Here is a 17,148-nt window from a genome sequence, read left to right on the forward strand (position 1 = left end):
ATAGTAGTAACAGTAAACATTTCACGAATTAATTCATACAATTTCCCGTATCATTATTTTGCGGTTAATCGAAATTGTGAAACTATAACGCACTCTTAATTACATAATTTGTTTTTATCATGTGAAATGCAGAATATCAATTTTAATTTAAATGTGTTTTAAAACGACTGATCGAAGTAAATATGTTAACAACATCGGTTTGTACAATTTCGGTCAAATACAAGGTGCAAGATCATTGAAATTGGAATATTGATTCAATAAATGTTTTGCAATGATGAATGCATACAGCTAAAGTAAAAAAAAAAGTAAAAAATATCTGTTTACAATGATCTTGTAATGTGTCCTAGAGGTTTATGGGATAAATAAATAAGAATATAAGAAAAGTAATGTGATTCCTATTTAGTACAGTAAACAAAGTAGTTATTTATTTTGTTTGCATTTTCATCCTATTGTCCAATAAGATATCAAAAATAACTGAATAATCGTATTAGTATGTACGTACAAAGTGTTCCAAAATGATTGTTGTATCGTAGGATGCTTGGGTCGGAAAAAATAGTTTGCCACCTTTCGATAATAAGATCCCGCACTACACTACACCAAACATAACCTCCAAACCGCTGCTCTCTTATACCTGTCATTTTGACGGCGCTTGATAGTTGGTATCATTTTTCTAGTATGCGTCAAAATTCGGAACACTCAAATTGTCAAAACCTACAACGATACCACAATCACTTTGTACAATACAGAGTTATTCTAAAACTATCACGGAAGTGTATGGCGACTTTAGGCAATTCAAAATACAGAGCATTAAGCTACTTATACAGGTTTATTATAAATGATTGTAGTCCAAGTAGGCGTAAAAACTGAATGTAAAATTTATGGTTACCGCTCCGTATAAAAAACATCAAAGTGCTGTGAATAAGTGAGTACCCACAGGAGTTAAATTGGGTGCAAAACAACTCAATATTTTTAGAATTGGTTGCAAAACAACGCAACATTTTTTAATTCAATGGTTAATTAAAAAAAATAAAAGACTCATCACCGCACTTTTCACCTAAAAAAATACAATGACAGCGACAAAAATTGGCAGTTTACATGAAAGCGGCAAAAGTTTCATAATATGGACATGACCTGCTTCGACTACAATCATTTAGAATACTCCTTTATGTACAAATATGTCACAATAGTAGTTTATTTAACGAGTTCGTGTGTAAATTGGCTTTTTTTGGCATAAGTGGGCCAATTTACACAAGAACGAGTTGAATACAACGTTTTTTTGTTCGACGAGCCCCTTAGAGGCTCTAAATCACTTAAAATTTTTAAAATTAGCTTGACGTTTCGTTTTGACAAGTTGTCAAATTTATCAAAATCCGTTGACACAGGAGAAAATTCTCAAATTCTGACAGTGTCGAACAAAAAACCCATATATATATTTAATAGTAAAGTCCATTCATTTTGTATTGAACTTTTCAAGGTCAAATAATTTAAATTTTGGCACTGTAATTATGTTTTGTAAATAGTGACATGCATATAACCAACATAATGTGATTTAGCAATGCTCAGTTCAACGTTTGCGGTTTACCTGCATGTCACTATTTTCAAAACATAATTACAAAGCCAAAAAATTAAATTATTTGACCTTGAAAAGTTCAATACAAAATGAATGGACTTTATATTAAAGAATGAGTTTTATAAGGGTTGATTTGGCGCTCGAATCCCAAGTGTAGAAAACGACACGTAGGGGAGTTTTGTATAGGACGAGTACGCCAATGCCCTTATAAAACGAGTTTTTTATGTTATTTTTTTAGAATTTGCACCCTTGTTTTAATTTTTAAATAAAAAAATTAAATTTTCAAATTCTAGGGAATTTTATATTAATTGGTAATTCAAGGTAACGGATACAACTACATCTGCAACATATGTTAAAAAGTAGAGTTTTTACATTAATTTTGGAAGTTTTTCGGTGTAAATCACAATTATACACTGAAATATTGATAAAAAAATTTTTAGAGATCTATTAAACTACGAGTGCTTTAAGAGATAGCCATAAACGATTCCAAATTGAATACAATACTATTATAGGTCTATTAGAGACGCAGATTCTAAAAAAATATTTTAACCCTCCACCACCCGGCGGCACGGCAATTTTGCCGGAGTACATACACTATTACGGATATTACTATCAAGTAGGTAATAGTGCAGTGCTAATCAATATAATTACCGGCGTCTCGCCTCCACATTTTGACTTTGTTGTGTTTTATTGTTCTGTGTCCACATCATGTCATGTAACTAAGGGCACGTCCTCCAAATGTTATTCAACATCTTTCATGGAAGAAAATCTAATACACGATAAAGTAGGAGACTCAATTAGATGATGTCCGACTATTGAAAACTGGATTCATGTAGTCATAAATGTGGAGTCATCTAGACGTAGAGCAAGTCGTCTTCTTCTACTCACAGTTGGCGCTTCTTCAATGCCTTGCAGAATGTAGAATTTCCAAAAGCAGTTACTTCTATGACATCGCAAATGTTGATTTCCAGAACTAAATTTCTTGTGGTAATGTATGCGTTGAACAATCACCATAAATGTACGCGAACCGGGAAGTTCGCGATGTGGAAATGTTACCACATACAAATGACGACTTCAGCGTGTTACCCAAATTCCTGCCTCGTGCAGTAACACAACACCACATCCATAAACATTAGTGAAATTCACCATTTTCACAAAAATCAAAATAAGCAATTCGAGTACAAGGATTTTTCCTCAACGTGATTATTTTAATACTGATGAATACGAATGTTTACTAATACATCGTAAACAACCAATTAATTTTGCACTAAAAAAGGTCAAAGCTTTTATCGCATAAGAAGATTTTAAATTTCAAGTGTAAAATAAGGGTTTAAAAAAATGTAAAAAACATACCTACGTTTGCAGAAAAGTCAATAAAATCGACGATTATACACGTGGTTAAAATTTATACGCAACACCCTGTATACCATAGTTTACACCAACATGTCACATATAAAGTTTGTTAACTTAAATGAAACATTTCTTTGATGTTATGAACCGAAATCAGACGAAACTAGTGTCTCTAATTATCTGTTAGGAACTTTATCAAAGTCCGGTTTGTCACGGATTATGGTTTAAACTAACTAAAGCCTAACTTTGTTAAGACACCACTAATAATAATTCTAGGTCCTCCCCAACATTATTTTGCTAAGTTAGTTACGCTGTGTTTTATTGTGGTCGTGTCAAGACACAATATTTGATTTTGTCCAATTTATTAACAAACTCTTTTCTTACCTGTTCAGCAAAAATGAGTAATAAATTAACCGCCGAAGATTTTAATGAGCCACTTCGGCAATTTTAAAAAATGGCATCAAAAATTTTCACAGAGGTGATATTCTCTATCAGCAGAAGGTGTAGACTCATTTGACTTGTTTTACTTGAAATATGTATAATTGAAATTTTTTAATATGTTGGTATGAGCCAAACAGTGATTTTCATGATAATACGATTAGTCACACTGAGTGTCAAATTTTTTTTAATGTAACCACGCCTGCGCCCCGAGAGCGAGAGTTTATTTCAAATTCGAAAAAGATTTCTCCTGAATTCTCATTAAATTTGTTTTGAAAATGAATTCGCGGAAGAAAGGTACGGGAAGTGAAGTGAAATTAACCTTAACTATGATTTGGTGTCAAATGGTTATACAGCTGGTCCATATGCCCACATTTTAGGGTGGTACAGAGTGGTTTTTTACTGCATTTTGACATTGACAATTGTTATTAAAAAAATGTCACTATATGTTTAATTATCCATTGCCGGAACGTTATAGATGTGGATTGGGGAATTGTCGTTAAGTTGGCACTGGAAAAGTAACTAGGCGCGTTTATACTCGTAAAATATGACAGATTGCTCACTAACGTACAGTTCAATCATAAGTTTTAAGCAACCTTGAGTTTGACAATCCACATTTAAAATGTTTTTAAAGTCCATTCACGTTGGATTTTCTCTGCCAAATTGTTCTCACGTTGCAAGCCTGCGCCTCCTTTCCTAGTAATTTTTACATTATCGTGATTTGACGTCTTTAATTTTGAATGTTAGTTTGACGTGTGAAATAAAGTCACAGATTTTTTAATAAAATTCTATTCCTGGGTGATTTTACCATGGCGAAAATAAAAAAAGGTTAATTTTAAAATTGGGTTAACCTTCCACAACTGACGAATTGTGACGAAACCCGCAAGCTAATACGGACTCAACAAAAAATAGCTTCAGTTCGAAAATTAATTAGTCAGAATTCTTTAATATTTAATGTATTGTATGTATTAACATGATTATAATCTATTTACGACCTTTATTGAGCAGTTTTAACAATACAACGTTATCTTAAAGGTAATGTGTACATCGAAAAAACTTAAATTAGAAAAAAAATCATTAAAAATCAAAATACACCTTTCTTTTGTGGTATGCAATTGTAACAATACATTCTTGAAACGTCACAACCACAATCAAAACGTATAAGTGTCTCTGAATAACTGAAATTTTATTGCCAAATTTGTTCCATCATTTAGATGCATTCCTTACTTCCATCGCTTCCAATGAAAGAAACTTCACACAATTTCGTATTGGGTTCATTTTCTATAACTTATTCTGATTTCTCATCAGTCATCACTGTAGTCATTAAGGATTTTTTCACTTAATCAACAACGCAAGCAGAAAAATACAACACCAGTAGGTAGGAGTTAGGTACCTGTTGTATGTTCCTATTCCTAATCCTATCATACCGATTAACAACTGACACTATTTTTAGTGCAAATGATCACAAAATGGATGTATTATTACCTATTGTTATCCTCTAAAAACAATATTTGAAAAATGACTGTTTCTTTGCTGACAGCGAATAATATAACCTCTACAGTCTACGAATGACTTGGTTACTTTATCAGCCCGTATTGGTGACATACACAGCTAAAGCATTTTTGAAGTAAAAATCACACCGCCACATTATTGAATTATTTGACCTTGACTAGGAAAATCCAACGTGAATGGACTTTAATATACTTATTACTGTTTAATTGTTTTTTTGTAACAACCGAAACGAAAATGTTTTTGAAAAATGATACTGGAGAATCTTCCGATGAAACTTATATAACCCTCTTGAAAATTAACTTAGGCAGTTTTCGTCACTTCATCAATTCATCATTTCTCCAGAGTTAGCTTGAAGTAATTTTTAACTCTAATTAATGTGTTAATTGTTTGGAAAACAACTTGACACACTAAGAAAGAATAACGTGAAAGTTTATTCATACAAATGCCTAGTAACTTGCGTAGCTGCTGAAGAAAAATCTTAAGTAATTGAAAAATTGCATGTCTCGTTATTACTGACGAAGTTAGCGGACGAAATAATTGTTCGAACTTTGTGAGAAGCCATAAACTTTAGTGGAAAATTGTTCAGCCATTTAAAAACCTGTAGTTGAAAAACAAAGACGTCCTGAAAGTTGTAGAAGAGCTTTTGTGTTATTCTGGAACAAATAAATAAAAACTTCTCCCGAATCTAAACCTACTCTGTCGAAGAACTTGATCATGTTTTTCTTGATCAACTCTTAATTAATGAAAAGTACATCGGCTAAAAGAATTTTTCAACGTTTTTGTTAAAAGACTTTAATGTACGGAAGTATAATTTCAATTATATTAATTAAATTAACAGACTGTACTCGTATAAAGTACTGTGTCATACCATTCGCAACTAAACTTAAAACTGATTCTGACAGTTTTCACTTTCAGGTCATCCCAATTTTAACAGTCTCATCGTATTATTCACATTGAATTAATGTGTGACAAATACGAGTAGACAACAGGGTTTTAAACTGAATAATGACTCACTAAATACATACTCGTATATTGTAATAAATATTTTTAACTACGATCATCAGATAAAAGCAACTTTATTGATGTGAAAGCTCTACTCCAAATTGTCATTTTATCCACCGACAAATTAAAAGAGAGCTCTTATTGGTTCCCAGCCATGGATAAAATTGACAGGATCTTTTATCCATCGGACTTGGACCAATCAAAATTAAAAATTGCAGTAACTGAAACAACCTAATCAAATACAAGAATGTAGCGATGGTAATATTGAGCTTAAGAATTTGTCTTATTATTTTTTTTTTGTATATTTGATCGTAGATTAAGTATGGTATTATACTCGCAAGTAAAGGTTTTTATCCACTTAAATGATTATATGCACTCGCCTTCGGCTCGTACAGCAACCTTCAGTTTCGTGGATAAAAACCTTTTTTCCTTGCTCATGTTGCTCTACTTGTACATGGATATTTCACGTAAATTTTGGTAAAACAATTTGTTGGCAGCCTTAATTTAGCTGACATATTCCTCCTTTTGGATCCTTTTCTAAGATTGGTATTTAAATTACTACACACTTGTATTGAACATAATACGCATAGTTTAGCAAATTATCAGTAAGAGCAGGGCCAACTAAGTTTGTTGAAATTGAGGCAACAGAATTCTGGTGAATAATTTAGTTTCAAGCATGTGGCGAAATGTGGCATTTCAATAAGATACAACCCAAAAATTCAACTTACCACAATATGAAAATGATGATGATTAATTTATTTTAAAATGAAAATATTTTTGTGACACACAATATAAGACATTATTTTCAGAACCAAATACTTATTAACAAGACCATTTAATTTTCTCAAAATTATTCAAACACTTTTTGGGACTATTTTTGTGATGACTGTTCCCTCAGCTTTATCTTGACAAAGGTGACGGCTTGATGTATGAACAGCCACGGTAGCTACTTATAAGGATAATAAATCCTGTGTCGTCATGTAGGGAAGCGCCTGTTAACAAATCTGCTTCAGAATTGCGTACTAAATTTTCTTCAAGCAAAAACTACTTACATTTCAGAAACCGCTTAATTACCTAACTACATGCTTTGAATTACCGTTGTGCTTTCAAACACCGTTTATTACCTTGAACAAATCTATGACACGACAATATTTGGGCACAACATTCTTAACTGATATAACTTTCCAGAGAAATGGTAATGCGAGAGATAACGTAGTGCGGATTATGTGCTGGACAAGGCACAATATAATAGTGTTTATCGTGCATAGCATACACGCTTACCGGTCAGGTGCACTTAACAATCTATAAACGCGTGGACATAGTCAGGTAGTGCGATATACATGTAAGGCACCTGATGCAAGGAATATAACAATGATCCGGGGGCCGGCGGCAAGGGATGAGGTTCCCCGGAAACCGCGCACAGGAAGCACATTACTAGGATTTGCATAATAACAGAGCACGTACCGAGGGTGACAAGCCACCGCTCACGAAAGCATCCATTTCTACTTTAAATGCTGGTAATATAAGAATTACTTAACTACACGGTAGTATTTAGGTTTACAATCGATGTCAAAAAAAGGCATCCGTAAATTTGATCATGTCAAAAACTTATTTTATTCAACGTCCACCTTCGTTGAAGATACTACTTGCTGTAGTTTGCAAATGCTAAGCCTAATACTTTAGATTTAAGATTACTTTTGTTATGAGGTCTTCAAATAACCGTTTCTTACTTTTTGCGAAGTCTCCAGTCTATTCTTCTTGTATATTCTCTGCTAGCTAACTTTCCTCACGTTTTGTTCCTCCACTTCCTCTATCTCTTCGATCCGTTTCCGAGATTCAGCTTGGTACGTTTTAAAATTCCAAGTTGCTTTCTATATTCTTCGCGTCATTCTGCTTCTTGTTTTTCGGTCCATATTATTGTCTCCGTCAACCTTCTCATTTTTCTTTTTCTGCTTTTTATCTTTACTCTTTGCTTAATCTTCATCCTGTCTCTAGTGAAGAACCCTTGACGCCAGAACCTTCCATCGTCGACCATTAGCGTAATTCAGAAGCTTCCGTTCCCGTATCTCGTTGGGATATTTTTGATAAAGATCAGGCCCCCACCAACGGAACCCGAAGAGGAGAAAAAAACAAGCTCTCTTCTCCTCAACACCACACAGTCCGGACGTACTTGTGTAAACCGCGTTGGTTAAAATAAAAGAAATGATGAAGAGTCTAAGAAAGTATGGGAGGAAGAAAAAGCTGGAAGTGAATGTTGAGAAGACGAAAATGATGGTGTTCAACAAGAGAAAAAGGAAGAGTGAAAAAAATGAGTGGAAGTGAGAAGGAAGGAAAGTAGAACAAGTAAACGAGTTCAAATACTTGGGTTACACATTCAATGAGCGAATTACGGATAAGGCACATATCAGAGAAATAGTGAGGAAAGCAAATAAGGTAGTGGGATATGTTTGGGGAGTAGGAGAGAAAAACCAGGGACGTGATTTCAGGAGGAGAATGATGATGTTCGAGAGCATGGTAGAGAGCTCTGAGGATGGAAGGAACAAGAAGAGGTAGAGAAAGTGCTAGAAAATATTTTAAAGGGATGCTAGGAGTGGAGAGAGTGAGAGAAGGATGTAAGAGGAATAGGCTGAGAGTGAAAGCCGGACAGAAACCGGCAATGTTTTAAGACAAAATGAATGGAAGGGAAGAGTGCAGGATAGTAACGGAATGCTGGAAAGAAAAGAAAAAAAACACGGAGAAGAAGGAGAGAAAGAAATACTATCAGAGAAACGGGAATGGCAGGATAGAGGTGGAAAGATTAAGACCAAATGGAAGATGGATGAATGTATAGTTGAGCGAAAGGGACAAAGACACATACAAGCAAGAAAGAAGGGGAATCCAGAAGCAACAGGGGAGAGAGAGTGCAAAAGAAAAAAAAGATGGCGAGTTTTATTTGTGGGGACAAGGAGAGAGAAAACACGTATTAGATGGAAGAAGAGGATGAAGGTACAGAATGTGCTACTTATGAGGAGAGTGAGAGAATTGAGCACCTGTGGAATGGATATAGTGAAATAAGAGAGAGGGAGAAAAAAGAACGGAGAGAAAATCTGAATAAAGACGGAAGAGAGATAAGATGGATAAAAGCAATATGGAAGAGGAGGGAAAGAATAAAAATAGAAAGGGCTGGGGGCTAGAAATAAAAATGATATTTTAATGTAGGGAAATAAAGCATATTGTAGTGCTTACTTATTATAAAGTAGCGCTTGAGACCACAAATTGTCTATGCTCATTTATTTGCATTGAATTCCGCCAAGACATGACCGATGTTTTTCAGAGCCTGCTCTGATTTGTTTTCGTTCCCACAATACATTTGCAAAGCAAACCTGGATATTGCCCGTGTGCATATCCAGGTTTGCTTTGCAAATGTATTGTGGGTTGCATTTTCAATTCCGTCGGATTCATTATCACTCGTGAAATACTCTGTATACTATGTCCTTGTATTATACATCCTAAGAAAAACCCAAACAAAATTAAATAATGCAACAATTTGTTTCTTATAAACAAGTTTTACTATTATTGTTTTCATTTTAGTTATTCCTACAATAAAATAATATTTAACAGTAAGACGCATTACTGTCTGACAATTCTGACATCAACTAAAGGGTCGACATATAAATTAATACGATTCCAAGAAAACTAGTTGGAAACTTCAAGAAAAGCGAACTCCTATCAATTAGAACTTCTGTTAATTTTAAGTTATTTCTTGCTTTGTGACCTAGCTGGGGTAAATTTAATTGTCAAAGTTTTATCGAAAGTATACCTAATGTTAGTGAGAATAATAATCGTTAGCCCAGAAAGTTCTTATTTGTTTCTCTTTAGCAGTTTATCTTGTTTATTATGTTCCCAGCATTCACACAACTACATTTATTGATCAGTATATCTCACAATGGTGATTTTCGTTACGTACATTTTGTCTTTATGTTTTAAATACTTTTGATAAGTAAACGTTGACAAACACGAAATGTACAGTTTTGTACTCTCATTACAGAGTTTGCTATCAGCATCGAAACAGTAATTAATAGACCACCACAGTCCTTTACATTGTTTGACGTTATTTAGTTTAATTTGTGGCAAGAGATACGACCATAATGCAAAAAAAGCAAGAGAATTCGGGGTCAGACAACAGCATTTACCAAACCAGCTGACGTTCATAATTAATGGTTAAACATGCAATCGTTGGAAATTGTGGTAGTTTTTTGTGGTGGAGTAGGCGTTGGCTTGGGTAAGATTTATATCAAATTTGCTTTAAATTATTGCAAGGATCATGCTTTCCACGTTTTAAACGTAATATTTAGGTGCAATATAATTATAAACAAAGTTACTAGGGCGCACTACGCTTCACTGTCTATCTGTGTTTGTCAGGTGAAATGTAATTTACAGTGAAAAAATCAGTAACTTAAATTCTGAACAAAACTTTATAGAATAAATAATATCGTGTGAGCGTTATTTATTTGATTATCTAGTGGGTACAGCATTTTGCTTTTAACTTTATTCACAGAGCAAAATCTCAAAGTAAACACGATTTATCAGAGCAACCGTACCTAAAGCCCATTATAGATTGTATTCTTGGGATGAAGGCATATTAATCATTGTAAGCTTAATTAAAACGTAATCGAGCGGTTTTCAAACTTCATTATAAATATTCGCATTGATTCTTTCTGTAAGCCTATTAATGTAAATACCACCGTTGATGGTTCATCACCGGAATGAATAGAGTTCAATAACGGCACAAAACGCTTTCCGAACGAATTTAGCAAACTCGGCAAAAGTTGCTTCAAAAAAGAAAACTTCCGACGTAAATTGGCCTTTTGTCTTTAGGTTTGACCTCAACCAATCAACTCGCATTCAGCAAAATAATAGTTTAATATGTAATTTGATTAATATTAGTATCCAGACAAAGACACAGCACACCTATTCAATGGTATATTGTTCGCATTGTTTCAGATCGCACAATGGCCGGCTACCATTTGGGTGCATCATGACCGAACAACCAACGAATAATGACGCAAAATAATGCGAAGAGATAATGTAATGGAGGTAAGGAAATTACATTCTCTCTCCACCTCTCTCATCACAGGGAATGGAAACGAAGGTACACCATGCACGCGCACGATATCCAAACTTGGTGGAGCTTTCATTCGACGTGGACGTTATCTCCGTTTTCATTTAGAGTAGACAATGTGTTTTCACATGCAACCTTTGAACGGGTTTCAATTCTAAACGGGAATTATTGTTGTGGTTTACCGATTATTTGATACCATTCAAATCGATATACTAAATAACGGCAGTTCGGTCCTGATTATGTAGTCGATTTTTAGTCGAACGAGCAAATCGAGATGAGAGAAAGACAACGCGGTGTCCCAAATGTAACAAAGTGTAATAAATTTATGAAGTGGTCACAAAAAATTGCTTAGCATGTGTTCCATGTGAAAATTATGACGGCAATACGAGTGTGAATAATGTCCGGTGATTAAAGGATAATGTGGACAAATAACTTTAAGAGTATTACATTTTTGTGGCAAAAAGTAATAAACAGGCATTAAGCAGGTAAACGAGAGATCAGTGGCGCTGTAAAAAATACGAGAAAAAAGATATTTAATGTCGGAATGCCTACATTTAATTTAATTTAAATTTAAGTGTTATGTAACAAATTTAATACTTGGCCAGTAGAATTTATAATTAAACTTAAATCCTTGAAGAGAGATGAGGTTTCGTTTTGTCATTAGTTTATTAGTTAATCCGTCATAAATTTAAATGAAAATTTAATTAATTGTTAACAAAACACGGGAAAAGCTCGTTCGAGATTTAAGAGCACCTGAATGCTACTTATGCAGCCTTTTTCTTTGCTAATTTAAAATTTCCTTAAAAAATTATTCCACTGGAGACAAATTCTGCCAAGACAGTAGCTACTAGTTACAGAGGCTTCAGCATTGTTAAGGAACAAATTGTTTTTTTTTGTACATTACCTACTTGTTCCTAATAAAGTATTATTAAGTTGTTGTCTAGTATTATCTAGCCACATCTACCTTTCCAAATATATAAAAACAGAAATGTGTCCATTATTAAAATACTCAAATAACAGAGGCTCATATCGATTCAGTAAATACTCGTACATCCAAAACCTTTTAATACTTCGATATCATAGAATTTATTCCATTGCTTTATTTTCACTTTGAACCGTGCCAGCTCTATAATGACACTCGTATCCCACCTCCACCCGGCGGCACGGCAATTTTGCCGGAGTACATACACTATTACGGATAATACTATCAAGTAATAGTGCAGTGCTTATCAACATAATTACCGGCGTCTCGCCTCCGCATTTTGACTTTTTTGTGTTTTATGTTCTGTGTCAATGTTAAGGAATTTCCTCACGATGTGACATGAGTATAATAATATACCTTTTTGAATTTCAACTACCAATGTGTTATCTAAATCCAGAATTTTTAAATTTTTAAAAAGAGATTGCGGTACTATTCCCGTTGCTGAAATTACAAGTGGTAAAATCGAAATTTTTTCTAAACACCAAAGATTTCTCATAGCAACGGAGAGTTCTAAATATTTATTAATTTTTGTATTATATGTCTGTGTTATATTGTGTGAATTTGGAACAGCTATATCTAAAAGATATGCTTGCTTTTGTTGTTTATTTAAAATAATAATGTCTGGTCTGTTATGCTGAATGTGAATGTCAGTTAAAACTGTCCGATCAAAATATAATTTGTAATTGTCATTTTCTAAACAACTTTCTGGTTTATAAATGTAATATGTATTGTCATAATATAAATAGTTATCGTAAACTAAATTCAAGTTTTTGACAATCATATTTGACCAAAGTAAGAAATGTTCCATTAATACGAATACTGGATTTTTTATTCCCCTTATAGAAAAAAGCTGGCGTTCTAGAACAATAGTATATTATGCACCGCGGGAGTGAAGTGGATGATTTGTGCCCGAGGTGCAGTGTGTAGCCCGAGGACGCTAAATTTAAATTTAAACAAAAAAAAATTTAAGTGTCATGTTGACAGTAAATAGCTATTTGTGTATTAAGAGCGCAAAGTGATACATCGTGGATAGAGAGCAACACACACAAGATTTTTTCTACAATCGCAACTATGACTACTACATATTATTTTATTTGGACCAAATCAATGTAATACCTTCTTAAAATCAGAAACTAATTATTCGCAATATTGACATTAAAAGTACAATAATTACGGTTTTTGAAAAGTAATCCATGTTCTGGAAGTGTTCATTCTGGTTCTTTTGCTGCACTTACAATTTCGGGAGGTGTAGATACACGAAAACGCTTCCTCAACAATTTCCCTTCCGTCTGCAGGCCTTTGAGTAATGTTTTTTGTAAAAATACAAAGAACACCGACACAAACTAACTCAACAATTCTTTCTGTTTATTCGTTGTCACTAGTTACAATAATCACTGGGCAAATAATTTTTGCTACAATCGATGTAGAAAGTAGGTCTTTGCGCTTGCATTTGACAACGCAAAGTTGACGTTTTCCGAGGACTGTCACTTTGTCGCTCACGCGCGAAAAAACGTACAAAACGCTAGCTCTTCAAATTTTTTGTTAAAATCAGATGTCTCAATCGACAATGTATCACTTTGCGCTTTTAATACACAAATAGCTATTTAACCTTTCGGATTTTTTCAATTAAAATTTTTGGATCGTGCAAATAATAGTATCTGCACCTCCAGAGTGCATGATTATTACCGTCGGTGCTTTGTAGTACCCTCGGGCTTCGCCTTCGAGCTACAAACTGCAACTCGAGCGAAAAAAAATTAATTCGAAATAAATATTATGTATCATAAAAGGTTGAATTGGCTATGATTTTTTGCCCAAGGGAAAAAAGATGACTAAAAGCTTGAGCTGGCTATGGTTTTTTTCCCAACGGGAAACTCCATACAATCAGGGAGTAAAATTTCAATAAAATAAAATAAAAATTTTATTTTATTGAAATTTGAATCTTCGAAACAACATGACATTTGTTCCCAACCACGACAAAATTCTCCAAATTCAAACATTGTTAATTTTCACTTAAAAATAGCTTAAAAGGTGCAAAGTAGAAAAAATAGTGTATATCTCGTTTATAACTTTATAAGACATTTTGTAACATTTACTCGCTCATGGCACTCTTTGCAAGCTCGTCGTGCCATAAACCCTTGCGTGCCATAAAATGTTTCTTATAAGACTCGTATCATAATATACTATTACCTACGTATTTGTAAAATTTATTATATTATTATGAGATCGGTAAGTGTTTTATAACAGATCGATAAAATGTTGAAGAAACTAGACTCGTACGTCAAATTTCGAGATATCCTATAATATTTTTTGCGCTACCTATTTCACTTAAACATACAACTACAACGTCCTGTTATTTTGTTGTTACCATAACAACCGACATGGATTCGGTAAGCTGATATTATCGAGCTTAACGAAGCGGGAAATGAGTGAAAATAGGTGTGTAGCGCATAAAAGTAATTTTTGTACAGAAATGCAATTCGGAAACATGTTCGAACAGAATGGAGCTCCCCCGCACTATTTTAGGCCTGGATCCATGGAGGTAGGTACTATTAACAGGAGAGAGCGCTATTTGAAAAAAGCGGAAATGCTGCGTAAATGCGCACTACCATCTATAAAGTGGTACTATATACAGAGCGGAACATGTGCCTTTCCAGTGGTGTTTTTTACTCACTTTGCAATCCTTCCGAATTACAAATAACAACAAAAACAATAACAATACACACGGAGAAAATTCACGCCGAAACCACTCACACGTAAAGCCGAAACTAAAATGGCTGAAATGCCTAAAAGCCTAAATTCCCCCCATTGCCCCCTGTTGGGCACGCCACTGGAAAGATCCCCACAGAGGGACAACAGTGTCGCTAACTCTGGCGCGTAGTTTGAAAAGAGTCATAAAGTGATACTAGAGACTCCCAACTGATACCGCATCTAAAACATTGACGGTATAGGGAATGCTCAGTCTTGACTAATACTAAGTCCTTGCCTGGATCAAACATCCGAATAGATGGATTGGTAGACGTGGTTGAACCTAATGGCCACATCGTTCGCCCCATGTAATAGGTTTTTTTCTTATAGGGACATGTAAAATCAGAAGCTACATTAACCCAACCTAAATACTGGAAAAAAAGAAATTACAAGAGTGGGTGCCATCATTAACGCAGAAACATACAATATGCGCATGGAATGTCAAAATACACATATTTATTATCAACAAGCATAAGAAGGACATTTTGGACACTTGCTGAAGTTCTTGTTTTTTTGTTTTCTTTTTCGTTAACGGAATAATACCGTTAATTTAGAATTCAATTTGCAAAATCAACAAATTGTTCTTTTTTCAATGTTATCGACACCCGAGGATGGCCTCATATATCATTTATAACAATTTTCTAAAATTGTGTTCAATTTAAACATGTTTTTTACTTACGTATCAACTGTGTGAATTAATGAAATTGAAAAATTGGGTTGAATATAGATTTTCAAATCATTGTTGACAGCGCCCCAAGCGCTATCTTTGTAGCTTCACGGCTTCAGTTTTAGGTTAAAAAGCAGTAAACTCGTAATCATTTGAATTTGTTTTCGTCTGATGTCTCTAAACACCGTTCACGTGGTTTTGGCATAATGAGAGGCCATGATTTATTTTGTAATGTTGGACACACTGCTTGATTTCCGTCACTAAAGTGCCTGACATGCGGACCTATCAAAATGAACATAACATGTTGCTAAATTTCCCGCGATGTCTGAGTATTCTTCTATTGCAAACTAGTAAAACTGACAACAATACAGTGATATACTAGACATTAACGCTGTTTATAACCTCAAAGTTAGAAAAATACATATACAAAATTTGCAAAATACCCTGAATGCATTTTATCTTGCCTAGTTATAAGGGAGAGACTATTTACGTCCGCACTATATTATACTTGTTTAATAACCTTTTTGCACTAGTTACCTATTTTCATTAATGAAAACGGTAATTTTAGGTACTCACAAGACGAAAAGTAACTCTTTTTCGGACGCACTTTTTTGGACGCTGGTCGTAGCGCCATCTGTTAGTCTGTTTAGAGAGTTAGCAACGAAACCGACTAAACCAATAATTGTCCTGGCACAATTAATTATATACCTAAATAAGTAATTGTATGGCAAATAGTAAATTTCTAGTTTTGTTGGCAAGCTGATAACACAATACACAGATAAAAATTTACAAAACTGCACAGCTAATTATGTCTTATATTTTTTAAGCCAAAAAACATTAGGCCTACATAACTCTTGCAAATGTATTGTGGGTTGCATTCTCAATTCCGTCGGGCTCATTATTACTAGTGAAATACCCAGTATAGTATATTCGTACATTTTTGACAATAAGCTTCGCATGATCCAGATATTTAGAAAGTCGAGCAAAAGTTGTTCGAAATATGTAACAACCGACACTGGTCTCCAGTACAGCAGATCAGATAATAATGTCTTGCGTATAGTCCAACTTCTGCCCGTTTGACTATAGTAAAACCGCAGTTGCAATCGGTGTTCGTTGGTGCGACCACAGCTGCTAATTTAGCTTTACGCTATTGAACCGTATTTGGCGATAGCAAGTTAATTTTATACAGCAGGAGCTTGGTATGTTCAATGAAACCAAAGCGGTCAACTTGCTACGTGACAGATGTCGACTCTTGCTTTGTTCCTGTCTCTGGCAAACACTGGCTAACGAATCTCGGTGGTAGCACGTCCCCAACGTTGCATCCTTTATTGTCAACTTGCATTATATGACAGGTTAAACTTGTAATTGTCGCAAACACACCGAACATGTTTGCGGAAAAGAGAAGCTTTCACGGCATGAGTCAAACCAAAGTTAACTTGTTTCAGCACGAGCCACACGAAATTAATTGTGTGTTTGGATAGAAAATTTCATTAAAACCGGAGCGTTTCGGAAATTGTTCGTGAAATCACGCACACTACAATTTTTTTTTGGAAAAGTGGGTGAATGCCACAGAATATTGAATAAGTGGAAGCTAGGAGGATTATTAAAATCAGAATAATCCCTTAAAACGATTATCTACTTTCCAGCTCGCCAGTTTTTATAAATTGTAAGAAAAAATTCTTTGCACTGGAAACCACCTTTTTATTAATTTTTTAATAATACATTTTATCTTCAAGCGGTCGAAAATCGCGCCTTTCTGTATCTCTAAAGAAACGTTGAAG

At 34.4% G+C, this 17,148-nt stretch overlaps 1 protein-coding gene across 2 annotated transcripts in view; it reads left to right on the forward strand.

Annotated features, from left to right (window-relative positions):
- Sol1 overlaps positions 1 to 17,148 on the forward strand; it is a 240,512-nt gene that overhangs the window by 11,525 nt on the left and 211,839 nt on the right. For both annotated transcript variants that reach the window (XM_069055430.1, XM_069055431.1), the window contains exon 2: positions 10,856 to 10,948. In XM_069055430.1, coding sequence (XP_068911531.1) covers positions 10,925 to 10,948 — 24 coding nt within the window. In that variant the 5' untranslated portion in view covers positions 10,856 to 10,924. The remainder of the gene's footprint in view (positions 1 to 10,855; positions 10,949 to 17,148) is intronic.

Source organism: Tenebrio molitor, chromosome 8 (genome assembly GCF_963966145.1).
Source record: "Tenebrio molitor chromosome 8, icTenMoli1.1, whole genome shotgun sequence".
NCBI lineage: Eukaryota > Metazoa > Arthropoda > Insecta > Coleoptera > Tenebrionidae > Tenebrio > Tenebrio molitor.